We start from the raw sequence: 22,909 nt of genomic DNA on the forward strand, positions 1-22,909 counted from the left end.
TTCAGATCATGCTCTCAGTGGGTTATAAATGTGGTCTGTGTGGACTCAGGTCCTCCCTGTAACCAGACATAAGTAGCAGTCATTCTTCGTTGGTTAGGTCTGCTTATTGTCTGGGGAGTGTTTTTGTCACTTAAGTTTGCGTGATTAATTCTTGCCTGTTCGTCTATAAATGGCATGTGGTGTGAGAGCTCTGGAGAGCCAGGGTGACCACGTGTAATGGAGCTGTGTTGGGGCTGGTGTTTCCCAGACGACAGCAGACGGTGCTCTCAGGTGAAGCTGGGCTCTGCCGCCGACTTCCTGCTCGACATCAGTGAGACTGACCTCAGCACCCTGACGGCCAGCATCAAGGCCCCGTCCGGCCGCGACGAGCCCTGTCTCCTGAAGAGGCTGCCCAACAACCACATCGGTGAGCTCAGACTGCCCTCCCGGCAGGAGCCGGGACGTCTTGAGTGGGAGATGGGGGTTCCCTCCTTGCCCGGGATCCCAGTCCTTGCCTGGGAAGTTGGTAGCACCTTGGAGTGTGATGTGGTAAACCTGCTGGGTCACATGCGTGGTCAGAGTCCAAGCATTTCTGCCTTACGATGCTGACGAGCCTCTTGGACACCCTGGGTTGCCAGAAAGTCAGGAAGGAAGTCCTGTTTCTGTTCTTGCCAGTGTGTCTCCCTCCTGCTTCCTCCCCTTCACCCCTCCCTCCCACCTCATAACCCCCAATCTGTGCTCTGGTCCAGGCATCTCCTTCATCCCCCGGGAGGTGGGTGAACACCTGGTCAGCATCAAGAAGAACGGCAACCACGTGGCCAACAGCCCCGTGTCCATCATGGTGGTCCAGTCAGAGATCGGGGATGCCCGCAGAGCCAAAGTCTACGGCCGTGGCCTGTCAGAAGGCCGGACTTTCGAGATGTCTGACTTCATCGTGGACACGAGGGATGCAGGTCTGTGGGGGGTGGTCCCAGGGGAAGAGGCCCGGAGCTTTGGAACTGGCTTCTTCCTGCTCACGTTACTCCATCTTTTCATCCTGCCAACCTTCTTTTCTTTGTGAGCATCCTTCAAGCAATAGACCCTTTTACATGATTATCATTTAAGCCCCAAGAGCAGTGGCAAAGTAGGTATTATCTTTGTTTTCTAGATGAAAAAATTGAGGCTCGCAGGGTTAGCAGCCCCCTCTGCTTCTGGCATGTGAGCCCAGAGCCACAACAACTCGCAGATCTGTTTCATTATCAATATTCCCACCATTGTCTCAGCTCCCCAGGGTCTCCTTGACTCATCTCAAACTAAGAATGTTGGGCCAGCGGGTCAAAGTCATGTTCAGCTGAGCATTGCTTTCGTGCAAATGAGGAGTTTCTTCCTGCTTCCTCTTAGAGATGGTCCGAATTAGGTTGGGCCACTCCAAGCTACTCCGCATCCCAGAGTCTTCACCTTCTGCCTTTTTGAGTGATGGGCTTGCATTGGTGATTTCTGGATAAAGTCACCTTCCCAAGGCAAGGAGCTGGAGAATTTGTGGTCCTGATGGGCTTATGTTCTCTGTTGATTCCTCAGGTTATTAAAGCTTTAGATCTGCTGTCTTAGTGGTTCCCTGGCTGGGCATCCGAGGCAGCTAGGAGCAGTTAAAAATGTCAAATTCTCAGGCCTGCAGCTGGTAGTAAACCCCCAGACAGCACGTGCCATTCCTGGAAGCAGGTGGTCAAAGGGTCCCCCGCAGCGGGTTCTGCAGGACAGAGGGTCGGTGGGATATTAGTGGATACCCTTGAGAAGAGAGTGTGGTCAAGGCCACCTTCGGCCAGGATATTTCACTCCAGGATTTCTCAGAGCGTTTAACTGACTCCTGTGCCCAGCGCTGTCCAACAGGGGCCACCGTTACTGTCTTTCTGCTTTCTGGAGCATTTCCAGGGGTGGAGGTCCTTTCTGCCTTCATCAGGCTCCCCCTTCCTGATGAGCTGCTGTCACAGCAGCCACGGGCTACTGTGTTGCAGGTTATGGCGGCATCTCCTTGGCCGTGGAAGGCCCCAGCAAAGTGGACATCCAGACAGAGGACCTGGAGGACGGCACTTGCAAGGTCTCCTACTTCCCCACCGTGCCTGGCGTTTACATCGTCTCCACCAAATTCGCCGATGAGCACGTGCCTGGTATGTGTGGCCCCATCTGCTCTCCCTGTCCCATGCTTGGGTTTTCTGTAAATGCCACGCGTGGCCTCTGGGCTGCTCTCAAGGGCCTGCTCGGTTTTTGCAGGGAGCCCCTTTACCGTGAAGATCAGCGGGGAGGGAAGAGTCAAGGAGAGCATTACCCGTACCAGTCGAGCCCCATCTGTGGCCACTGTTGGGAGCATCTGTGACCTGAACCTCAAGATCCCAGGTGAGCACGAGGGGCTCGTGGGTCAGGGCAGTGGGCACCACCGGAAACCAAGTCTGGGCTTGGCCCAGAATGTACCATCTGAGTCTGCTGGGGGGGACTGTTTTTGAATTTATTTTTTTTTTAATTTATTCATTAATATTTTTAATACTTATTTTCACAGAGGCCCATCCAAGAAAAGTAAATCTATTTACTTTTCCTTCTTCCAGATGAAAATAGCTTTATCGTACCACATGGGGGACAAATAGCTAAGCTTTTAGACTTTCATTTACTGTCTGTCGACTAGACTAATAGTGAAAGAACTGGCCCTGCTGATGCTTATATCTGGAAGGAGGTGTCAGCCCAGTGACATCCTTCTAATTCCCGTTCGTATCTTTCATTCCTAAAATTGGAGTGAGGCCTGAGAAGCAAGGCTGGGTGGGTGGACCACATCTAGCCCTTTGCCCAACACAGCCATCGTCTGTCTGAAATGTGGCCCAGGTTCTTTCTATTAAGAAGTGACTGTGTAAGTGAAGGCTTGAGGCTCCTCTGGCATGTGCTATGGAGTTGCAGGTTCTATGGAGACAGAAACTCTAAATCGTCTTCCAATGAAGCTCATGTTGTGATGAGCTTCTAGCTTCCAGAGGAAGGTCCACACTGCATCTCCCGTCTTTCCTGACTTGTGGTATATCTCTTGCTCTGCCTTCTCAGCATTACCTGATGGGTTCTTCCTTTCTAGACACACCGTTGGTAAAAACCTCATTACTGTAGCGTCCAGACTAAGAATCACTTAAAACGCACCGTGTTGATTGTGATCATAAAAAGTTCAGGTGCTCAAAAACAGGGGAAGTAAGTCTAACCTCATATCCCTCCATCCAGGGAGATTGTGGTTCACGTTTCAGGCCCAGAGCTGGAGCCTGGATGCCTCCAGCCTCCTAGACACACGGGCTCGGTCTCAGATCCCTCTGGTGCACTTCTCGCTCACTGTATTGTGGGCATCTTTCCACACCAAAGTATACTTCCCCAGCATCCTTTTCATGACTGTATAAGATTCCAATTCTCGTCTAGGTGCATGTCCTCATTGGGTTTTCTCATTTCATGTATGCTCATCTCCATCCCTTGACCCCCTTAATCAGTGCTCTGTGACATCTGTCATCACTTCGGATGGGTGCCCGGGAGTGGGATTGCTGGGCCAGTACGTTTCAGTTGCTGCTATGCCTTGGCAGCCTGTCCTCCAGAAAACGAACTGATGCCTGTTTCTCTGTTTCCCCACCAGCACTGGCCACTGTCTTTGGTTCTCACTTTGATCAATCTGATGGAAAGATACGGTATCCAGTTTTCAGTTGCATTTCTCTGGTCACTAGACGAGTGGACTGTGTTTTCGTTTGCTTCACATTTCTCATTTGGGGAATTCTCTCTCCTGTTGCCTTTGCCTGTTTGTCTCTTATCTTTGTGTGATGTGGTCAGTCACCCTTTCCCTCAAGTCTTGTTTAGCTCTTGACTCCTTCTTACTCTTTTCAGTGGTACTAGATGACTGGCTGAGACTAACTTTTTCCATCATTACCTAAAACACCCTCTCTTGTCAATTAGAGGGGAGGATGGCCCTCCAGCCTCCGGATATCCTCCAGACCCAGGCCATGTGGGGTGACCCTCCCCTCAACCTCCTTCCTTTCTCTGTCCTCAGGGCTCAGAGTCATGAGCTGCTGCCCAGATCCTGTAGGGCTGGAGGGTGCGGTCTCGTGCTGCTGTAGGTGATGGCGTTACTTGGCCACCCAGCATGCGGCGCGCCTGTCTCCACCTCGTCAGTGCAGGCACGGTCGCTGGCATGGCAGAGCACCTTGGGTGGAGCAGACGCGTCTGCTTCCTGGTGTTGGGGACCCGAGGCGTCATGTTTCTGGAAGTGTGGCCTCTTGTTTTCGGTTTGCTCAAAGCTTTGCTCACGCATGGTTTCCCCTTTGCCACTGGGACCAACCTGGGTTCACCTTTTCCTCTAAACGCATTTTGTCTTGTTGCCTGAAAGAAATGCCAAGGCTTCTTGACAATGAGGGATGAGGGCTCTTATGTTTTCTGTCCTTACCTATGGAAAAGAGCCCCTGTAAGCATGACTGATGGCCCCATGTCACATTTGCTTAGAAACATCTGAGCCATCATTGTTGTTGCTGTTTACATGCTATAACTATCAGCCCAAGCTCTGGTTTGACACTGCTGTGTGGAATTAACTCAGCTCCAGCCAGGAAGGCTGTCAAAGTGCTCGGCGAGGCAAGATGTGTCAGTGCCCCCAGAATATTCTCTGCACCGGGTGGCTGGAAGGGCCCTGCACTCTCCATGCTGGCCACGACCACCCAGGGATTTGAGGGAGACAGGAGGGCAGGCATCCAGCCAGGATGGGAGGAAGCCTGAGCACCCCGCACCCCTGGCCTACACTCGCTTTGCCGTCTGCTGCTTGCCCTGCATGTCCTGTTCCCCCTCAGGCCCTCGCCCTGACCCTCCTCTTTTTCTCCCTGCCCCCTTTCAGAAATCGACAGCAGTGACATGTCGGCCCACGTCACCAGCCCCTCAGGCCGCGTGACCGAGGCAGAGATTGTGCCTGTGGGAAAGAACTCGCACTGTGTCCGGTTTGTGCCCCAGGAGATGGGGGTTCACACCGTCAGCGTCAAGTACCGCGGCCAGCACGTCACCGGCAGCCCCTTCCAGTTCACTGTGGGGCCTCTGGGTGAGGGGGGCGCCCAGAAGGTCCGGGCAGGAGGCCCTGGCCTAGAGCGAGGAGAAGCAGGAGTCCCAGGTGAGCGTTCTGGGCAGGCTTTTTACTTGAGAAGATTGAGTTCAGCCTGGCAGAGTGAGCATCCTGCACTCTTCACCCTGTTCTGAAAGGAAGACGTTGTGTGTTACTGAGGGATGGTGTGAAGGGGCATTCTTTAAAACAAGGCTTCCGTGGCTAAAGACATTTGGGAATTGCTTACCCAAAGCTAAACAAGTGTCTTACTGAAGGACTTCTTGGAGCCTGTAATTTATGGGTGTGTGTTGTGAGTCTCTAAGAGAGCCTCAGGGTCATAAAACCATTTCCAGGGCATCTTGCAGGCTAATGTTCTTCGAAACATGCTAGAATTCTATAAAACTGATTGTGACGGTCCCTTGCAGTGGTGGTTGCTGAGTGGGAAAGTCTCTGGGGATGAAACTGAATGTTCTCATCTTGTTCTGACTTGGTTTGCATGTATTCCAAAGATGTCTGATCGCCCATGAGCTTAGTGTAGTCATGGATGGGGCTTAGCAAACATCACCAGTGCCCTTGCTTGGGTTCTGCTTGGGGTTAGAGAAAGAGGAAAGGGCTGGCAACAAACAGAACCCAGCACCCCATGTTTGAGCCAGAAGAGGGGCCTATACCGGGCTCAGTCACTGACCAGGTGTTTCTTTGTCTCAGCTGAATTCAGCATCTGGACCCGGGAGGCAGGTGCCGGGGGCCTCTCCATCGCTGTTGAGGGCCCCAGTAAGGCCGAGATTACGTTTGATGACCATAAAAACGGATCATGTGGTGTGTCTTATATTGCCCAAGAGCCTGGTAGGTACTCGGGGGCCAATGGAGGACATTTTCCTTGTTTAGGGTTGGTTGGGTTGTAAGGAACAGAAACTCATCAGGCTAGCTCCAGTAGAAGAGGAATTTATCTGTATGGGCCCGTGGGAATGCGTCCTGGAAATCCAGTTGCAGGATATCCAGCCACGCCTCAAAGGGGTAGGAATTCTTGTTCTCCTTGTCTCTTGGCCTCACTGCTTTATGCTCTTGTTCAACTGTGTCATTCTTCCCACTGACCAGCCTCTCTCTGCCCACCTGTAGCCAGTGGCTGGTGTGGCTGCCCCAGAAGAGTGGCCTCAGCATCTGAGCTCCTCGATCAGGGGTGCTTAACCTTTTGTGCGCCATGAATCCTTTTGGCATCTGGTGAGGCCCATGGGGACCATCTCAGAAAATATTTTTAAACACATGAAATAAACTACTTCAGATTATAAAAGAAATCAATTTTAATAAAATATTGTTATCAAAATCTTTTTAAAGGAACAACTATGCAACATAGCAACGTATACACGTTTTCATTAATATGTTAAATCATACGATTTGGTGATGGTCTATTAACTACCTTGATTTCTAAGTGGCAGTGAGTGTAAATGGTATGTCAAGATATATATATATAAAGCTGGAAAGTGATTGTTTTTGTTGACAGAATCACAAGTCTTAATGTGCTGTGGTTTCTTGTAACTTTTCTAAAGGAAGGAAATGCTAAATTTCAGTTCGAGGTTAGGAAAACTAAAGATGTGCGTTTTTCCCATTCGAGTTTGTTGGATCTCCTGAGTACTGTACACAGACCCTTTGTGTGGGCCCAGGCTAAGAATCCCTGACCTTCTTCCTTGACTAGATTTTCTTTCCTAGTTATCACTCTGCTTCTACCCCCGTTCTCAAAGTTTATGTCTTACGCTTCATAGTTCAGGATCCGTAATGGGATCCTAGTTACACGAAGCCCTTCTTATTCTTAAGTCTATAATTTTTAATAAAATGCTCTGTCGTAAGCCTCTCCTTTGGAGAGAAATTGGGGATACACACCAGATGTTGATACGTGATTGGTGTGGGGATTCACATATACGCTGGCAAAACACAGAACAAACACTTCAGTGCTTCAATGCTCTTTGAAATTATTAAACAGAATATCTAAGATTAAAAAAAAAAAAAAAAGAATCCCTGCCCTTTCCAGCTAAGAAAATTGCGTTGGCCTGGTGTGAGCCAGGTGACCCTCTCTGACCCAGTCAGCCACAGCCGTGGAGCGGGCCAGGGTCTCTCGGAAGGCACTTTGGCCCTAGCTAGAGAAACAAGAGGCCACTCTGGAACCACCTTCCCAGAATCTCTGACATGATGGGTCTTTCCTGTCCCCACAGGTAACTACGAGGTGTCTATCAAGTTCAATGATGAGCACATCCCAGAAAGTCCCTACCTGGTGCCGGTGATCGCGCCCTCTGACGATGCCCGCCGCCTCACTGTTCTGAGCCTTCAGGTGAGACACAAGGAAACATCCGTCTCCTTGGCCATAGCCCAGCCAGTGAGGCCCTGGACTCCCAAGGCCCCTTCAATCTCCGACTGTGCCAGGGACCCCAGCACATTTTGACCATGGATGCTGCCAGGCGTAGGGGACCTTTCCTGCAGCAGAGTCACATTCAGGACATGAGACCGTTGGGGCGAGCAGAAAGCAGCCACGGTCAGCAAAACTCCTCAACATTTGCAGACGAGTTTGTTTTCTAAATCTTCACTCCAGAGAAACAAAGAAGGCCTGTTAATAATTGGTCAGGGGTTAAGGAGGGCTTTCAAAACAAAACAAACACAAAACGAACAGTCCAGTGATGTCCAGCTTGCTATTATTGGCTTCCTTTTCCTCAAGAAAGTCAATTGTGATTTATTTTATGATGCTGATTTATTTATAGTAAGCGTGCAAAACACTGTGTTAAGAACTGTATCAGTGTTATTTCCCTAAATCCTTGCCACAGTCTGGTGAGTAGCTTTTCTTGACCCCCACCCCCCGTTTAAAGATAGAACAACTGAGATGCAGAGAGGATCCAGCTATGGGCACCAGCTAGAATGAGGCAGAGTGAGGTCTCGGGGGTTCCAGAGCCATGCTCTTAACAGCGGCCACCTTAATCCCAACCCTGGCATGTGGCAGGTGGTTACATAGCCCAACCTCTTAGAATGGCAGGAAATGCAACTTTTCACCCTGGCTTAAACAGGGCGCTTAATTCGGGGTTGCATTAGAGCCTTCAGCCAAACTAAGAAGTATTGGGGACGCCCTTGGGTCTTAGGACACTGAATCAGATGTAGCAGTTTGGCTGCGGAATAACACCAAAATCCCAGAATGTGATTTCTGGGTAGAGGGGTTTCTAAATAGCCTTCAGCTGCCCCCCAGTTCTTGAACATATTGGATTGATGAAAACTCAACCTCATACCTCAGATTGGTTCCGTGTACTTGGTGTACATTTGAGAGTCTAACTTTCCCCTGAGGGGGACTGGTACTGCTAGTTGTCTCAAACATTAGGGAACCCAAACAGAACCCAGACCAGGGTCACGGGTCTACAGATTGAAGCGGCCTCATCTGGAGAGTACCAAGGATACTGACTGGTCACTGTGGTGCAGATGTTTTTCTTGTGTTTCATTTAAAGACTTCTTAACAGAAGTTCCTTCTGTGGCCAACTTAACTAAAACCTACGGAGGGAGATAAAGCTGGCATTTGCTGAGGGCAAAGAGCTGCCTTCATGCATCTGGAAGATTTCTTTTGGATCTTGTGAGGCGTTTATCTCCCTCTTGAGGATTTAGTGGCAAGTGAATTCAGGTAACGTAAACGCTTCTGTCCAAAAGGAGCTGATGTGGAGAAATCGGCTCCAAGAAACTTCCATAGAGTCCTCTTATAACAGTTTGGTCATAAAATATTTAAACAAGTATGCCTCAGGCTGATATGTCCGTCAAGCTTGTGTAACCAGCTGCTACAACAGGAGGGACCTGTGTGTCAACTTTGTCCCCTGTTCTCCCCACGTCACCTGATGCCAAGTGATATGTAAATTATTTACTGGAGATTTATTGGCAAGGCTGCACGGCAACATCTGGTGCTGGTTAGGAAAGAGAGGCATGTATTGTTTTGTCTTGCTTTTGAGACTTTTTAGAAAATTGGAGTTGGCTGGCATTCTGTAGGGGAGGGTGTGGCATGGGGGTGGTCTGGCGATCAAAGACTCCTTAATTTTGTGTTCAGTCCTCCGTCATCTGTAACCTCTAGGGCAGCTCAGTCTAGTAGAATGTTCTGCAGCGGTGGGAATGTCCCACATCTCCGATGAGCAGTATGGTAGCCATGAGCCACATGTGGCTCTTGAGCCCTTGAAATGTGGCTAGTGTAACTGAGGGACTGAGTTTTTTTGTTTGTTTTTTTGTTTTAATTTATGGCTGTGTTGTGTCTTCGTTGCTGCGCTAGTTGCCACGAGTGGGGGGCTGCTCTTCATTGCGTTGCGCGGGCTTCTCATTGCAGTGGCTTCTCTTGTTGCGGAGCACGGGCTCTAGGCACGCGGGCTTCAGTAGCTGCGGCTCGTGGGCTCTAGAGCGCAGGCTCAGTAGTTGTGGCGCACGGGCTTAGCTGCTCCACGGCATGTGGGATCTTCCCGGACCAGGGCTCAAACTCATGTCCCCTGCATTGGCAGGCGGATTCTTAACCACTGGACCACCAGGGAAGTCCAGAACTGAGTTTTTAATGTTAATTGATTTAAATTTAACTGTATATAACCACATGTGGCTAGTGACTACTGAACGAGGCAGCAGTGCTTATAGCGCCTTGAAGCTAAGATGTGATCCTTGGACCAGCAGCCTCAGCATCCCCTGGGAACTTCTTAGAAACATGGAGTCCCAGGGTCCGTTTCAGACCCACTGAATCAGAATCTGCATTTCAACAAGACCCTCGGTTGCACATTACGTGTGAGCCCTGCTGCTTTAGAGTTATCATCTGAGTAGCCGTCCAACCATGTTTACATCAAAACTGCTGGCTTGTAAAATTTTGCTATTCAGGATTGGCCAATCTTAAGATATCTTAAGCATCTGAACTTCCAATCCCCTTCTCCCAGCAGAGGATGTAGTTTCCAAGACAAAGCATGGAGAGTGAAACTGATCTACTCAAGAGCAAAAGCTACACTTCTCCCATGGCTTTTTTGGGGGGGACTAACAACTTCTAAATGCATGTTAATAGGAGCTGACATTTTTAAACTTTCCTATGTATGGACCAGGCCCTGTGCTGAGTGCCTTGAATGCATAACTTCGTTTAATCTTCACAGCAGCTCTCTGAGGTAGATTTGGTTATTATGCCTGTTTTTACAGAGGAGGAAACTGAGGCTCAAACAGGTTCAACAGTTTAGTTATGTAGCTAGGAAATGGCAGTAAATCCAGGTTCTGCTGGTTTTTAGCCACTGTGCAGTACTGCATGAAAGAAAAATCATGTGTGGCCCTTTACAAGTTTATTAAAAGTTCTCTGCATCTCCACCCTTGAGATACAAAGCCTTCGTTCATGTTAGTGAGTGCAGGGTTTTATCGGCTGCCAGCCTCCTCCTAAAAAGGCGGTGGGGAGAGGAAGTCTTTTTTTTCTTTCTTTCTTTCTTCTTTTTTGAGGGAGGGGGCAGATCTGGAAGATTCTGCATTTTCTGGCCTATACAGCTCTTGTCTGGGATGCTGAAACTGTAATCCTGCTGGCCAGGATGTCTTAAGTCCCCACACCTAGGAACCATCTCTGAATCAAGATGGTTTAGATACAAGACCGTGCAGATGTGTGTCTCTCCTTTCTTATATTTAACGCTAGAAACGTGGAATTACTCAACCTGCTCTTTTGTTGCCAGGTGTTATATAGAAAAACATATTCCAGGCCTGTTTGCATGAGAACTGTCCCCCCGCTGGAATCCTGGGTTGGGTCTGTGTATGCTGTCGAGCAAGAACGCCGAGGGCTGTAACGCATCTCATGTATTAAATTCTCAGGAATCAGGATTAAAAGTTAACCAGCCAGCCTCCTTTGCTATAAGGTTGAATGGGGCAAAAGGCAAGATCGATGCAAAGGTGCACAGCCCCTCTGGAGCCGTGGAGGAATGCCACGTGTCTGAGCTGGAGCCAGGTAAGCACCAGCGCCCGCACCAGGAATGTTTCTGCAAACATGTATCCTGACGGAGGGGTCATCTGCAAGGCCTTCGGATTCCCTTTGCTGTTGCCAGACACTGTTTATAAATTAGGGTATAAACATTTGCCAGGGGCAGGCTTTTTTTTTTTTTTTTTTTTAAACAAATACTTCTTTATTTTCAGTTGTTTTTCAGATTTCTTTCACATGACATTCATTGTGATGTTCTCTCATATTTTAATAAAATATCACAGATCTTTATTGTTTACCTTATGAAATGAATAAGTACACTCTGATCTCTCTCTACTCTGAGAAAAAGGTTGATTGCTGTAAATTAAGAAAAGAGAATCTGGGGAATTCCCTGGCGGTCCAGGGACTCTGCACTTTCACTGCTGAGTGCCCGGGTTCAATCCCTGGTTGGGGAACTAACATCCCGCTAGCCGTGCGGCTAAAAAAAGGAAAGAGAGAATCTGGGTCCCCAGTAGGACTTAATAGCATGAGATTCTCTTGCTCGCTGCCTTGGTGTATGGAATTCTGTGATGTCAATCAACTTGAACGAGACCATTTTTCTAGTGAACATTTATTAAGTATCAGAGACTTGACAGGAAGGTAAGGCTGAGGAAGTCATGATTCCTGCCTTCAGGGAGGAGCACAGAGTCTAGTGAGGACCTAAAGAGTGTGAGCCAGAAAGGTGCGGTGCACAGATGAGGACCCCAGCTGATCACCAACAGCACAGCAGAATTGAGAACCAAATGGTAAAGATGGTCAGAGCATGAGAGGAAAAGGGTTTCTGCTTTGACAAGGTCAGAAGGACTTCTCGGAGGAGGTAACATTGAATATGGGCCCTGATACATGAGGAAGAGCCCTGTGACCACTGCCCTTATTGGGTGTTTACTGCGTACCCTGCTCTGCGTGCAGTGAGGGTAGACACCTGGGACCTGGGTTGGCATTTAGACATCTTCCTCCCACTGGGCGGAAAAAGAAAGGGCAGTGGGGAGCCTCAAAAGGAACAAATGTGTGGGCTCTAAACCCATATCTGGTCAGATAATGGTTTAAGTCTGACCACATTATAGTGAATGTGTTGGTACATCTGAAAGGCAAGGTGGTAAGTCGACGCTCGCAGAGTGGTCCGTTTGAGAAAACAGGATTAATCAGCAGTGTTAGAAATGCAGAGGAAGGACTTGAGGTCAGAGAACTATAACATTCGGTGACCAGTTGGCCATAGGGAATGAAAGTGAATTCAGAAAGGTTACGTGTAGCTTGGTGATGGGGTAGAAAAATGATGGTGCAGTTAACAAAGCTCAGGACAGCAGCCATGGGTGAGCAAGGGCTGGTCACTGCCTTACAGAGTTGAATACTTTATTTTCTGAGAGGTTTTTAAGTGTCCCTGAGATATCCAAGTGGGAACATTTAATAGATCTCTACTGCATTGGAATTTAACCACCAAGTGAGATATGGTGTCCTCAGCCCCAGGCAGTATTTGAAGCCCTAGCAGTGTCTGAGACCACCAGCCTGACGCAGTTAGGATGCCGTTGGTGACAAATTACAGAACACCCATCTCAAGCCAGTTCACATAATAAAGGGGGTCCATTGCACACATGGTCCATTACAAGGGGGTCTGTTAATTCACGTAAGTGGAAAGTTCAAGATCTAAGATGGGTTTCAGCACCAATTTAATTCAGCCATTCAGCTATATTCTCCAAGGCCCCAGACATCTCTGCTCTTTCTTCTGATTTGTGGACCTCATTCTGAAAGTGGCCTTCCTCTCGGTGGTAAGGTGGCTGCAGCAGCGCATGACACCAATCAAGAGAGACATTCTCTCCTCAAGATTCTTTCTCCAGAAGTCTTAGATGCTCCTTTTGCAGAAGTCTCCAGCAAACCTCCCCTCCTATCTCACTGAACATACATGCCTGTTCCTGAGTCCCTTCCTGTGTGGCTAGATGCCATGTGCTAATTGACTTAGGCTTGGGGAAAGAGGGATTTCTCCCCTTGCTATCCCACATTAATTTGACCCAATCAAGGACCATACGTGGATATGGGGGTGGGATCACTTTTGGCTTTCAGAGAGGAGGGGTGGGTACCAGCTGGGGACTGATGGGGGACGTGCAGTGTTGAAGGATATGGGTGGCAGCTCCATATGGAGAGAGTCCAGAGGAGAAGACAAGAGGATTTGGGTGGAGCTTTGAGCAACAAAAGTTCTGAAGGGGATGGAGGGTACAAGGAGCCAGGGAGAGGCTGAGAGACTGACTGGAGGAGAACAGACTCTGCATCCCAGCTGGGAGCACTTCAAGGAGGAAGGGGTGGTCAAGTGGTGCATGGTGGAAGGATATTCTAGGTGCCCATTTCAGTTTATAGATCATCTTACCACATGCTGTGAGCCAGACACACAGTGAGAAACCTGGCCATTGCCCCGTGGGGCCGTTGCTAGCTTGGAGCTTAATTAAGGAGCATTAGTCTCAATTGGAACCATTTTTTCCCCTGGCCAAGCAGAGAAACTGCGCCAGAAGTGAGCTTTTCATAAAGGAAGTGTTTTTCTGAGGCCAAAGCCACAGAGGATTAAACACAGAATTTGAGATTTGGATGCATTTCCCAAAGGGCTGTCTAGGTGCAGACAAATAGGCCCATCTGGTTTTGATCACCAACATATTGGGTGCCAGGCTTGCAGCAGGGCCATTTCTTGTTAGTGATGTAAGATCGGCCCTCAGGCTGGGCTCCTGTCCTTTGTCCCCACCCACCTTGGTCGGGTCCACGGGCCCACTTTTACCCTGTGCCTTTGTTCACTCTCCCAGATAAGTATGCTGTGCGCTTCATCCCCCACGAGAATGGTGTCCACACGATCGACGTCAAGTTCAACGGGAGCCACGTGGTTGGAAGTCCCTTCAAAGTACGAGTCGGGGAACCCGGACAAGCGGGGAACCCTGCCCTGGTGTCCGCCTACGGCTCAGGGCTGGAGGGGGGCACCACAGGTAACACACTGCCTCTGCCTCTTGTCTTTAACGGAGTTGTCCCCGGGGAAGAGCAGGTGGAACTCTGCAAGCCCCCGGGAAGCCTGCCATCCTCTCTCCCCAGGGAAACTTCAGTAATGCACCCTTGGGAGGCTCTCGCTTGACCTGCGGTAAATCCAGAGTGAGGGCTTGATGGCTGCGTTCTCACAGCTCATTACTCTTTGCGGTGCTGCAGCTGTCTTCCTTTGCCAGGTTCTTTTAGGACCGGGACACTGATAGGGAATACGGCACAGCATCTTTTGTTTTGAGGGTTCCTTTGCCTGCACAGAGTTCATGATGCATGTAACGGGCCTCTGGGGAGGTCCCCTACCCACCAGCTCCTTTCGTGGACCCTGGCCTCCTAGAAACACATTCAGTCGGCAGTAAGACCTGTCACAGCCTGGCTCCTTTTTATTCTAATCCTAACGGGGGAGGAGAAAAGACGAAAACAGTCAAATTCTTTTTTAGTCTTTGCCACAGATGGAACACGTTTGATTGTGAAAAACACTGGCAGTGAGGAAGTATGTAAAGTTCCATCTTGCTTCTCCTCCCTCCCTCCCTCTGGGTCCAGGAGGAAACACGGCTTAACCGATCAGGGGAGGACCTTCCAATTGTCTCTTTGTTGGGCTTCATTCTTGGTCACTTGGTTGCTTGGCTAGTCGGTTTGTTAAAAAGGTAGACATGGAGTTTTATTTTATAGAAATAGTCTTAGTGCTATTTGTATTTCAGTACAACTTGCTTTTGTCACTTGACCTCTTAAGGAACTTTCCATGTCAAAACCTACAGATCTACCTGCCTCGTAATGGCTGTAGTTAGTGTCCATACAGTGAATGTAGAGGTGGGCATCAGGGGTGTCTAGTGTGTCACTGTTACGGAAGATGCCAGGGTGGGGAGCTTGTCCACTTACGTTTCTTTGCAGGCGTGGACTCACTGGGACGCAGTTTGCGTCTGAGTGTTACTTTGGGGCCTCTTAGGAAGGATTCTTGAGTTCCTTGTGTGTGCACATTTTGCTGTTAGTCTCCCCCCTACCCCACATGGTGAGTGGGACAGAGCAGACCCACAGGCAAGGGGATGAGTGGCCGTGGTTTCCCGGCATCCAGCCCTGTGGAGTGAGTGTCGTAAGGGGACGAGGGGCCCTGCCCGGGTGCAGGAGTGACTGACCGGCTGGTGTGCCACCCTGCGACTCTGGCCCCAGCAGTGGCCTCAGCAGAACCTCCCACAGGGTCTGCATGAGCACTTCTCATCTCCCCAGGCCCATCCTGTCTGGCTCCACACTGAACTCTGGGCCAGCAGCTTGCCCTTTGTAAAAGGCACTATATTGTTTCACCCTAGGCAGTGTCCATTATACAGATGAGCAAAGTGAGAACTCAGAAAGGTTGAGTCACTCCCCGAGCTTACTTAGCTTGGAGCGGGCAGAGCCAGAACCAGTCCAGGCTCACAACCTCAAGGCCTGCTCGCTTAACCCCCGAGTTTTGCTGCCTCCCTAAATGGCTGGCTCACCCCAAGGCAGTGGCTACATCCCTGGCCTGCTTTGTGGGGTGTCCTACACAAGGACACGTATCTTCCCAGCTGCGCTGGAAGGTCCCCAGGCAGTAGTGCAGGCATTTGGCTCCTGACAAGCCATCCACCCTTGAAGCCCAGGTGGGGTCCTCCTGGCACTTGGAGCCCCAGCAGGCCCTGGTCCAGGCCCCGCAGCAGCCACTGAGGTCTCCTGTGCTGCCAGCAGCCACCCATCCCCCTGCTGGGTCACACCTGCTGTGCCCAGGGCCTCTCGTGCTTCCTGTTGGCTGTTCGCAAGCCTTCTCAGGAGCTCAGGTTTCAGGCTGTGCTTTGCCAGCACTGGATGCTGCTGAGGGAAGGAGCTGGTCTTGCAGGGAGACTTCCAGCCAGGAGGGAGAGGTACAGAACAAGCCTGTTTCAAATCCTGTGTAAATATTGCTCTTGTCGAGGGGAAGGCGTCTTGTTTTTCTAGCCCTCCCGCTCCCAGGCCTTTTCCCAAATATCCATCCCAGGATTACACAGCTGCAGTGTGTGTGGAATGAAAAGGTGTCTCTGCCCGGCTGCTGGAGGGCCTGCATCCTGACCTTCGGAACAAAGCAAGCTTCCCTGTGTTTTTATGGGTGGGCTGGCGGTATCTCTTGGCTCACGCTTTAAATGGTCAATTCTGCAGGTTTTAGAGCAGGGAATGTGGAGAATTTGGGGTGGGACTGTCTGCTGCAGAGGGACTGAGAAGGTCAGGAGTTAGACCAGGGAGTTCCAGACTCTCTGGCTGGAAGAGCCATTTTCCTGATGAAATGCCCCAGGAACCCCAGTGTGCACGAGATGTAAGGGGAGAGCCTCCTTCCCTCCCGTTACCCCTCACCCACCTTGAAGATGGAGTAGGGCTGCATTAAACATGCATTAAACTCACAGGAACTCATCTGTATATACACGAGGGTACAGGGGAACACCGCCATGCCCAGAGATGTCTGGGGTACTGATTCTGGCTGGAGGTGGTGATGAGAGGGACTCCTGCATGTGGATTTTCTTTCTCCCATCTGCTCTCAGACGAGTGCATTAGCTCCAGGTTAGACAGACCTTATGTTTAAACCCCAGTTCAGCCATTCCCCAGCTGTGTGTCTTAGGGTGAGTTATTTGACCTCACTGAGCCTCCACTTTGTTCCTGTAAAATGGGAATAATAAAGGAGCCCACCTGATAGGTTGCTCTTGCCCTGTAATTCCTTATTGCTCTTTTCCCACCTCATCTTCCTTTCTGGACCCTCACAATCAGGATGGACTGATGTTTCTTAGGAATGGAGCAATCCTGTCCTTTCTACTGCAGCCAGGTCTTTTCATCTTCACTTTAGAAGTATCTTTCCTTGCTGTCACTTGCAGCTGCTTCGTGGAAACGCTGTCCCTTGTTTGAATACCCCTCCCTTTCCCCCAACGCCCTTGCTTCAGCAGGGCAGCGGCTGAGTGAAGGGCTCCTGGGCTGCACAGTATAGAGACAAGGTTGAGACAATTGTGGAGGCGGGGTGAGGGGGTGGTGCTGGGACAGGAGCCTCAGGAGCTTTTCCAGAAACATCTGGGTTGTATTCCGGGTTGCATGATAGCAGCTCCTTTGTCTTATTGATAACCAGAACAGTAATTCTTTCTCCGGCGGCCTCCGAGCTATAATTAAACCAAAATAGTTCCCAGCTGGGGCGCGTCCAGGGCTCTAGAAGAAGCCCGGCCCCGCAGAATGCTATGCCGGGGATGCCCCATAGAGGGCACTGTAGCAGGTGTGCAGCTGGTGACTGACCGCCTCTTCCCCTTCTGAACTAGAAAGGGGCCTGGGGGAGTGGGGCCTTTTTCAGGGCCTTGGGCTCAGGCAGGAACGCCACAGTGGTCATTGGTTGGCACTGTCTTTGGGCCCAGCTTTCCTTCTGTCACGAGGGAGGATGTCTGTGCAGGAGGCCCTCATGGACCAGGCAGGCAAGAAGTAGGATGTCCTGGAGCTGCAGTTAGGGCATCTGAGGCAGCCCCGCTGCCCATCCAGAGGCCAGGAGACGGGCCTGGGGTCTGAACCCCCTCAGACTTGCTTCAGTACCAGCTCTGCCCCTTTCTCCTGTATCTCTGATTGGCATGTGGCTGAACCTCCTTGAGCCTCATTGTGGTTTGTTAAAGACGAATCACTGGGCATGTAAAATGATGGGCACAGGATCTGGAGCCGGAGTGGTGCCAGTGGTATTAGCAGGAGCTGCTGTTCTGGTCCTGTTCTTGTTTCTGGTGTTCAAGGCAAAGTGGCAGGGCTGGCAGGTCCTAGCGGCTACCCCGGTCTTCAGCGTGGTGTCTGGGGCTAGGAGCCTGAGGAGGAAGGAGGCAGCGCTGGGCTGCCTGGGCTTCTCCAAGTCCAACCAGAGGAGAAAGGAAAGGTCAGAGGGGCCCACGCTTCCCCCACCCTTGGGGGCAGAGCTGGCCCTTGGGGGCGGAAGCAACATTTCAGGCTCTCATTGATGACTCAGGCTTCTCGCCCTCAGCCACAGCTCGTGCCCAGAGGAGAAAACAAGGCGGTGCGTGCTTGTGGACAGAATGTTGGCCACACTCCTGCCTGGGCCTTGGAAAGGGGTTACCATCCCCCAGGGCCTGAGGTTCTCTGCGCCAGCAGCTCAGAGCTAGTACTGGTGGGTTCCCGTGCCACCAAGGTGACCCCTCTGAGAGGGAACCTCCGTGTGCCCCACCACTGCTTCAGGGCCCCCAGAACGCTCCCCAAAGCACACCCTCCCCATCCCTCCAAACCTTCCACGTGATCTTTATTCCTGCTTCCTTTCTCCCAGGTATCCAGTCTGAATTTTTCATCAACACCACCCGAGCAGGGCCAGGGACATTGTCCGTCACCATTGAAGGCCCGTCCAAGGTTAAAATGGATTGCCAGGAAACCCCCGAAGGGTACAAAGTCATGTACACCCCCATGGCTCCTGGAAGCTACCTAATTGGCGTCAAATATGGCGGGCCCAACCACATCGTGGGCAGCCCGTTCAAGGCCAAGGTGACAGGTAACAACCACAGACACCTTTAAAGTTATTCTTCCCCCTGTGGAGGTGATCTTGTCAGATTATCAGCAGAGCTATTCGATAGTAGAAACTGGATGATTTTAGAGATGTTGAATCTGCTTTGAATCTTGAATGTAAAGATATGGTAGGACATGTCAGAGTGACTGCATGTTCGAAAACTTGCAGGCAGAGTAGGGGTGTAGAAGTTGAGAAAGCACATTAGGTGGTTTTCTGTCTCAAACAGAAAAGAAGGAATGTTTACATATTTGAGATCTTACGTATTTGTTTAGGTCAGGGCCTGAAAATTCCCCTCATTTCTAACCTTCACTTTTAAAATAATCAAAAGTTTTTATTAAATTCATAAAAATGTGCCTCCTTCAGAGCACTGGAAAAAATACCAAACAGTAAAAACCACTTCACCGCCCACCACCCAAGGTAACCACCATAAATATTGTGGTGAATTCCTTCCACGTGTCTCTTTCTGCTTGGTTCACTGTCATATAAGTAGCATAGGTTCATTGCAGAAAATTTAATTAAAATTAAGTAAATTAAAAATTCAGATAGAAAAATCATCTTCTAATATGCCGAGAGGGGAACTCCTTGGCAGTCCAGTGGTTAGGACTCAGCGCTTTCACAGCCGAGGGCGCAATTTCAGTCCCTGGTCAAGGACCTAGGATCCCACAAGCTCCGCCGCACCACCCAAAAAAAAAAAAAATATGCCGAATCATTTTTGGTATTTTGTCAGTGTCGTCCCACATGTTTACACTGCTTATACGTAGAGTATTTTATATAAATGGAAAGATATCCATTCCATAGGGCGGCACGTGGTTATATTCCTGGGGCCCATGCTTATGACCTGGAAGGACTTCCAGGTCAAGTCAGCCGAGGCCAGACTCTCCCATATACCCAGAAACCAGATCTTAGTTGTGTGGGACAGGACTCCAGAACCCCACAGAAGACATTATGGGGGGTGAGATGGAAAAGTTGTGGCATTTAGATCCAGGTGTTGGGGGGCATGAGGTAGGGGTGTGGTGGCTTTTGGATCCAGATGCTGGGGAGCCGGGGCTCTTCTGGGGCTTCTGCATGGGGTACTTGCCTTGTCTGGTCAGTCATGCCTGCTTCTCTCCCTTCCGTGTCCTAGGCCAGCGTCTGGTCAGCCCCGGCTCGGCCAACGAGACCTCATCCATCCTGGTGGAGTCAGTGACCAGGTCCTCCACGGAGACCTGCTATAGCGCCATCCCCAAGGCATCCTCAGATGCCAGCAAGGTGACCTCCAAGGGGGCGGGGCTCTCGAAGGCATTTGTGGGCCAGAAGAGCTCCTTCCTGGTGGACTGCAGCAAAGCCGGTAGGCAGCCTGGCCCTGCTCGGGGAATGGAGGGCATGGGGCGGCACCCTCTGTTCTGTGTACTTTGGTCTTTCCTGCTCTGGTCTGCAGTGCCCACCCACCCATGTAACCCAGACATTTGCAAGTAACCGTGTTCATTGCCCTGTTCTGCACTTAATATTTTTAAATGATTTGCCTCTTGATTTTTTCCAAATGACCTCAAGGTGCATAGGAAAGGTCGCGTTATCCTCATTGCATTGTATCAGTAACCTGGCCTCTCCTCTGTCACTAATTGCTGTAATTGCCATTTGAACTTGGGTATTTATTTGGGTGTCAATGTTAGTTGCCTGGGCTCTGGCATCTAGCACATCTGGGCTGGAAACCTGGCTTCACCACTTACTTATTTCTCCCTTCCTCTCACCCTCCCTCCCTTTCTTCCTTCCTTCCTTAATTTCCAAAGCTTATTAGCCGAGTGACCATGGGAAAGTTACTAAATCTCTTTCTAAAAGTCAGTTTCCTCTCTAAAATGGGAATAGTCATAGGACCTTCCTGAAGGTTCTCATGAGAATAAATGAGATCAGAGTAGCCAACACTTACATAGCCTTTACTGTGTGCTAAGGGCTTCACATGCAATAACTCCTCTAAACCTCACAAGAAGCCCATGAGGTAGGTGCTAGTGTCATCCCCTGTTTACAGATGGGGAAGCTAAGGCAGAGAGAGGTGAAGTACCATATCCAAGGTCACCCACCCAGGAAGTGGCAGGGCAGAGATTTGAAGCCATAAGAGTCCTGCTCGTAATTGCTGCACTCTCCCACCTCTCAAAGGTCCCCAGCATCATCAGAGAAGCTTAACAGGCAGTAACTGGTATCTTTCCTTTGGCTCCCATATCCCCCCCTCTTCCTCTGCCTTCTGGGCTGCATCTTCATGGAGTAACCACCTTCCTCTGCCTCCCAGGTTCCAACATGCTGCTGATCGGGGTCCACGGGCCCACCACCCCCTGTGAAGAAGTCTCCATGAAGCATGTGGGCAACCAACAATACAGTGTGACATACATCGTCAAGGAGAAGGGGGATTACGTTCTGGCCGTGAAGTGGGGAGAGGAGCACATCCCTGGCAGCCCCTTCCATGTCACGGTGCCTTAAAACAGTCCTCATCAAGTCCTGGGAGGCGTTCTGGTGGTTGCTTTTGTTGCTTGTTTGTAACTCGTTTTATACAAAGTCCTCCAGCCCGTTTGCGGGTCTGAAACCCCATCCCAAAAACATTGCCATGTTTTTTTAAGTACCTTCAGAAAGAAGTCCTAAACTTGACTCTTCAGGGTCATGTTGGGAACTCAGGAAATGCAAATTTGTTCAATAGGCCCGGCAAACTGGACCTCTTTTGGCACAGATCACCCCCTGCAGACAGAACAAGAACAGACAACGCTGATATTTTTAAGACATGAAGTTGTCTAGTCAGTTTGCAAAACAGGACTGGACGGAAGGGCAGGGAAAATGGGGACGCCTAGTTTATGTTGTCGTTATAAAAGAAGATGACCCTATCACGTAAGAAAAGGCCATTGGGTGACACCAGTTTTAACACTACTGCCACCCCGCCCCCATCTCTCAAAGGGCAGAGTGTCCGAGGTGACAGACTGGCCGAAATGGCTTCTTGGTGCCTCTCCCCTCATCCTGCTACTTATTTCCCTGCAGAGTCATTGCATGTGACCATCTTGACAGCCATGTCTTTGCTTTTGTTTTCAAAGTCCGTTTCAGTCACTGGGTCTGAGGAAACTCTGCAGTGGCAAGCAGCCCCTGCACTTGCCAAAGATCCCCCTTTTTTTTTAACCAACACTAGCCCTGTTCTTAACATACGCTCCAGCCATTTGTCTGTTTGATGAGTCTCCCCAGCATGTCCAGAGACACCGCAGGTGGGTCCAGGTGTTAGCAGAGGCCTGTCACGTGACCTAACACTCCACACTCACCCCCAGGCAGCCCCAGCGTGAACTTTTTCTGGAAGATAATTATAGAAGGAAACTCCTGCCAACCTTTGGCCTGAAAGTCAGGGAATAACAGGGGAGGGAAGGACAGCAGCTCATTGGTGGTCCTTGACCATTTGCAGAAATAATGAAAGCGTATTTGGCCCTGACCACGTGTCACCCGAGGCTCTTTGGAAAGCAATAGTGAGCAGGTGCAAAATTCCGAAAATGGGGGGTATGAGGCATTTTGCATGCCTTCTTGCAGACCTGCTTTGGAATAAAGTGAAAGCACTCGGGGACTGCCTGACCGCAGGGCCCAGATGTGTCGTGTGGTCTGGGCCGGCAGCCCTTTCAGATTTGCTGTTTCGTCCTGAGGAGGTGGCCACTGTCATCTCGAGTGTGTCCATGGATGGGACAGGGTGAGGTGGGTGACCCTCCCCGAGGTGTAGCAGCTGAGGGTGAGTGTTGGCAAAGCCCACCTGTTAGGAACTGGAGTGGCCCGAAGCCTGATGTGAAAGGACCACAGGCTTCGTAAACCGGGATGTGGAAGCAAAACTGGAACCAAATGCCAACTGTAAATTGTATCTTATAACTTATTAAATACAGCGTTTGCTCCATAAGCTCCCCAGGTGTTCTTGGATGGTGTCCTTTGGTAAATGGTTTGCGTCTCTGACCGGTTTTCCCAAACGCTGGCCGAAAGAACGCAGGCTAAGCAACTTGTCGTAACAGGGAGGCTCGCCTCTTTTTTGCGGGGGGACGTTCTGTTTCTCCGCAGGCCTCAGTGTGAATTTATCAGGGTGAGGGGTCCTGGCACCAACACAGCCTCCCGGAGAGGTTTGCTAGGGCTTGCCCTGGTTAAGAGTCCCAGATGTGAAACCCACTGAGGGGAAGGCTATGGTTTAAAAAAAAAAAAAAGGTGAGAGAGAGTCTTTTTCCTGATGACCTGGGAAACCCTTGAAATAGGGAAGCAGTATCACCTGTCATCCCATCGCCCTTGGACAGCGGGGTTTGGAATTGGTGGTGCCGCCTTCCCTCCATCCTCTCTGCCTCTGTTCCTCCTTTCTGTTCGGGAAGCTTCTCCTTGCTGCGTGTTTAGGGCACACTCAGCCCTTGCCTCCTCTTGCCCTACAGCAGTGCTGTGACATGATTTTATG

The 22,909-nt window shown here is 50.2% G+C and overlaps 1 protein-coding gene across 4 annotated transcripts in view; it reads left to right on the plus strand.

The window, feature by feature from the left end:
- The window catches only part of FLNB (filamin B), a 139,201-nt gene extending 116,826 nt beyond the window's left edge, over positions 1-22,375 (plus strand). For all 4 annotated transcript variants that reach the window (XM_060022749.1, XM_060022750.1, XM_060022751.1 and 1 more), the window contains 12 exons: positions 248-406; positions 729-932; positions 1,971-2,123; positions 2,227-2,349; positions 4,841-5,107; positions 5,744-5,881; positions 7,243-7,358; positions 10,850-10,982; positions 13,772-13,948; positions 18,262-18,480; positions 19,619-19,822; positions 20,756-22,375. In XM_060022749.1, the coding sequence (XP_059878732.1) occupies positions 248-406; positions 729-932; positions 1,971-2,123; positions 2,227-2,349; positions 4,841-5,107; positions 5,744-5,881; positions 7,243-7,358; positions 10,850-10,982; positions 13,772-13,948; positions 18,262-18,480; positions 19,619-19,822; positions 20,756-20,943 (2,081 nt within the window). In that variant the 3' untranslated portion in view covers positions 20,944-22,375. The remainder of the gene's footprint in view (positions 1-247; positions 407-728; positions 933-1,970; positions 2,124-2,226; positions 2,350-4,840; positions 5,108-5,743; positions 5,882-7,242; positions 7,359-10,849; positions 10,983-13,771; positions 13,949-18,261; positions 18,481-19,618; positions 19,823-20,755) is intronic.
- Positions 22,376-22,909: the final 534 nt, after the last annotated feature.

Source organism: Delphinus delphis, chromosome 10 (assembly GCF_949987515.2).
Source record: "Delphinus delphis chromosome 10, mDelDel1.2, whole genome shotgun sequence".
NCBI lineage: Eukaryota > Metazoa > Chordata > Mammalia > Artiodactyla > Delphinidae > Delphinus > Delphinus delphis.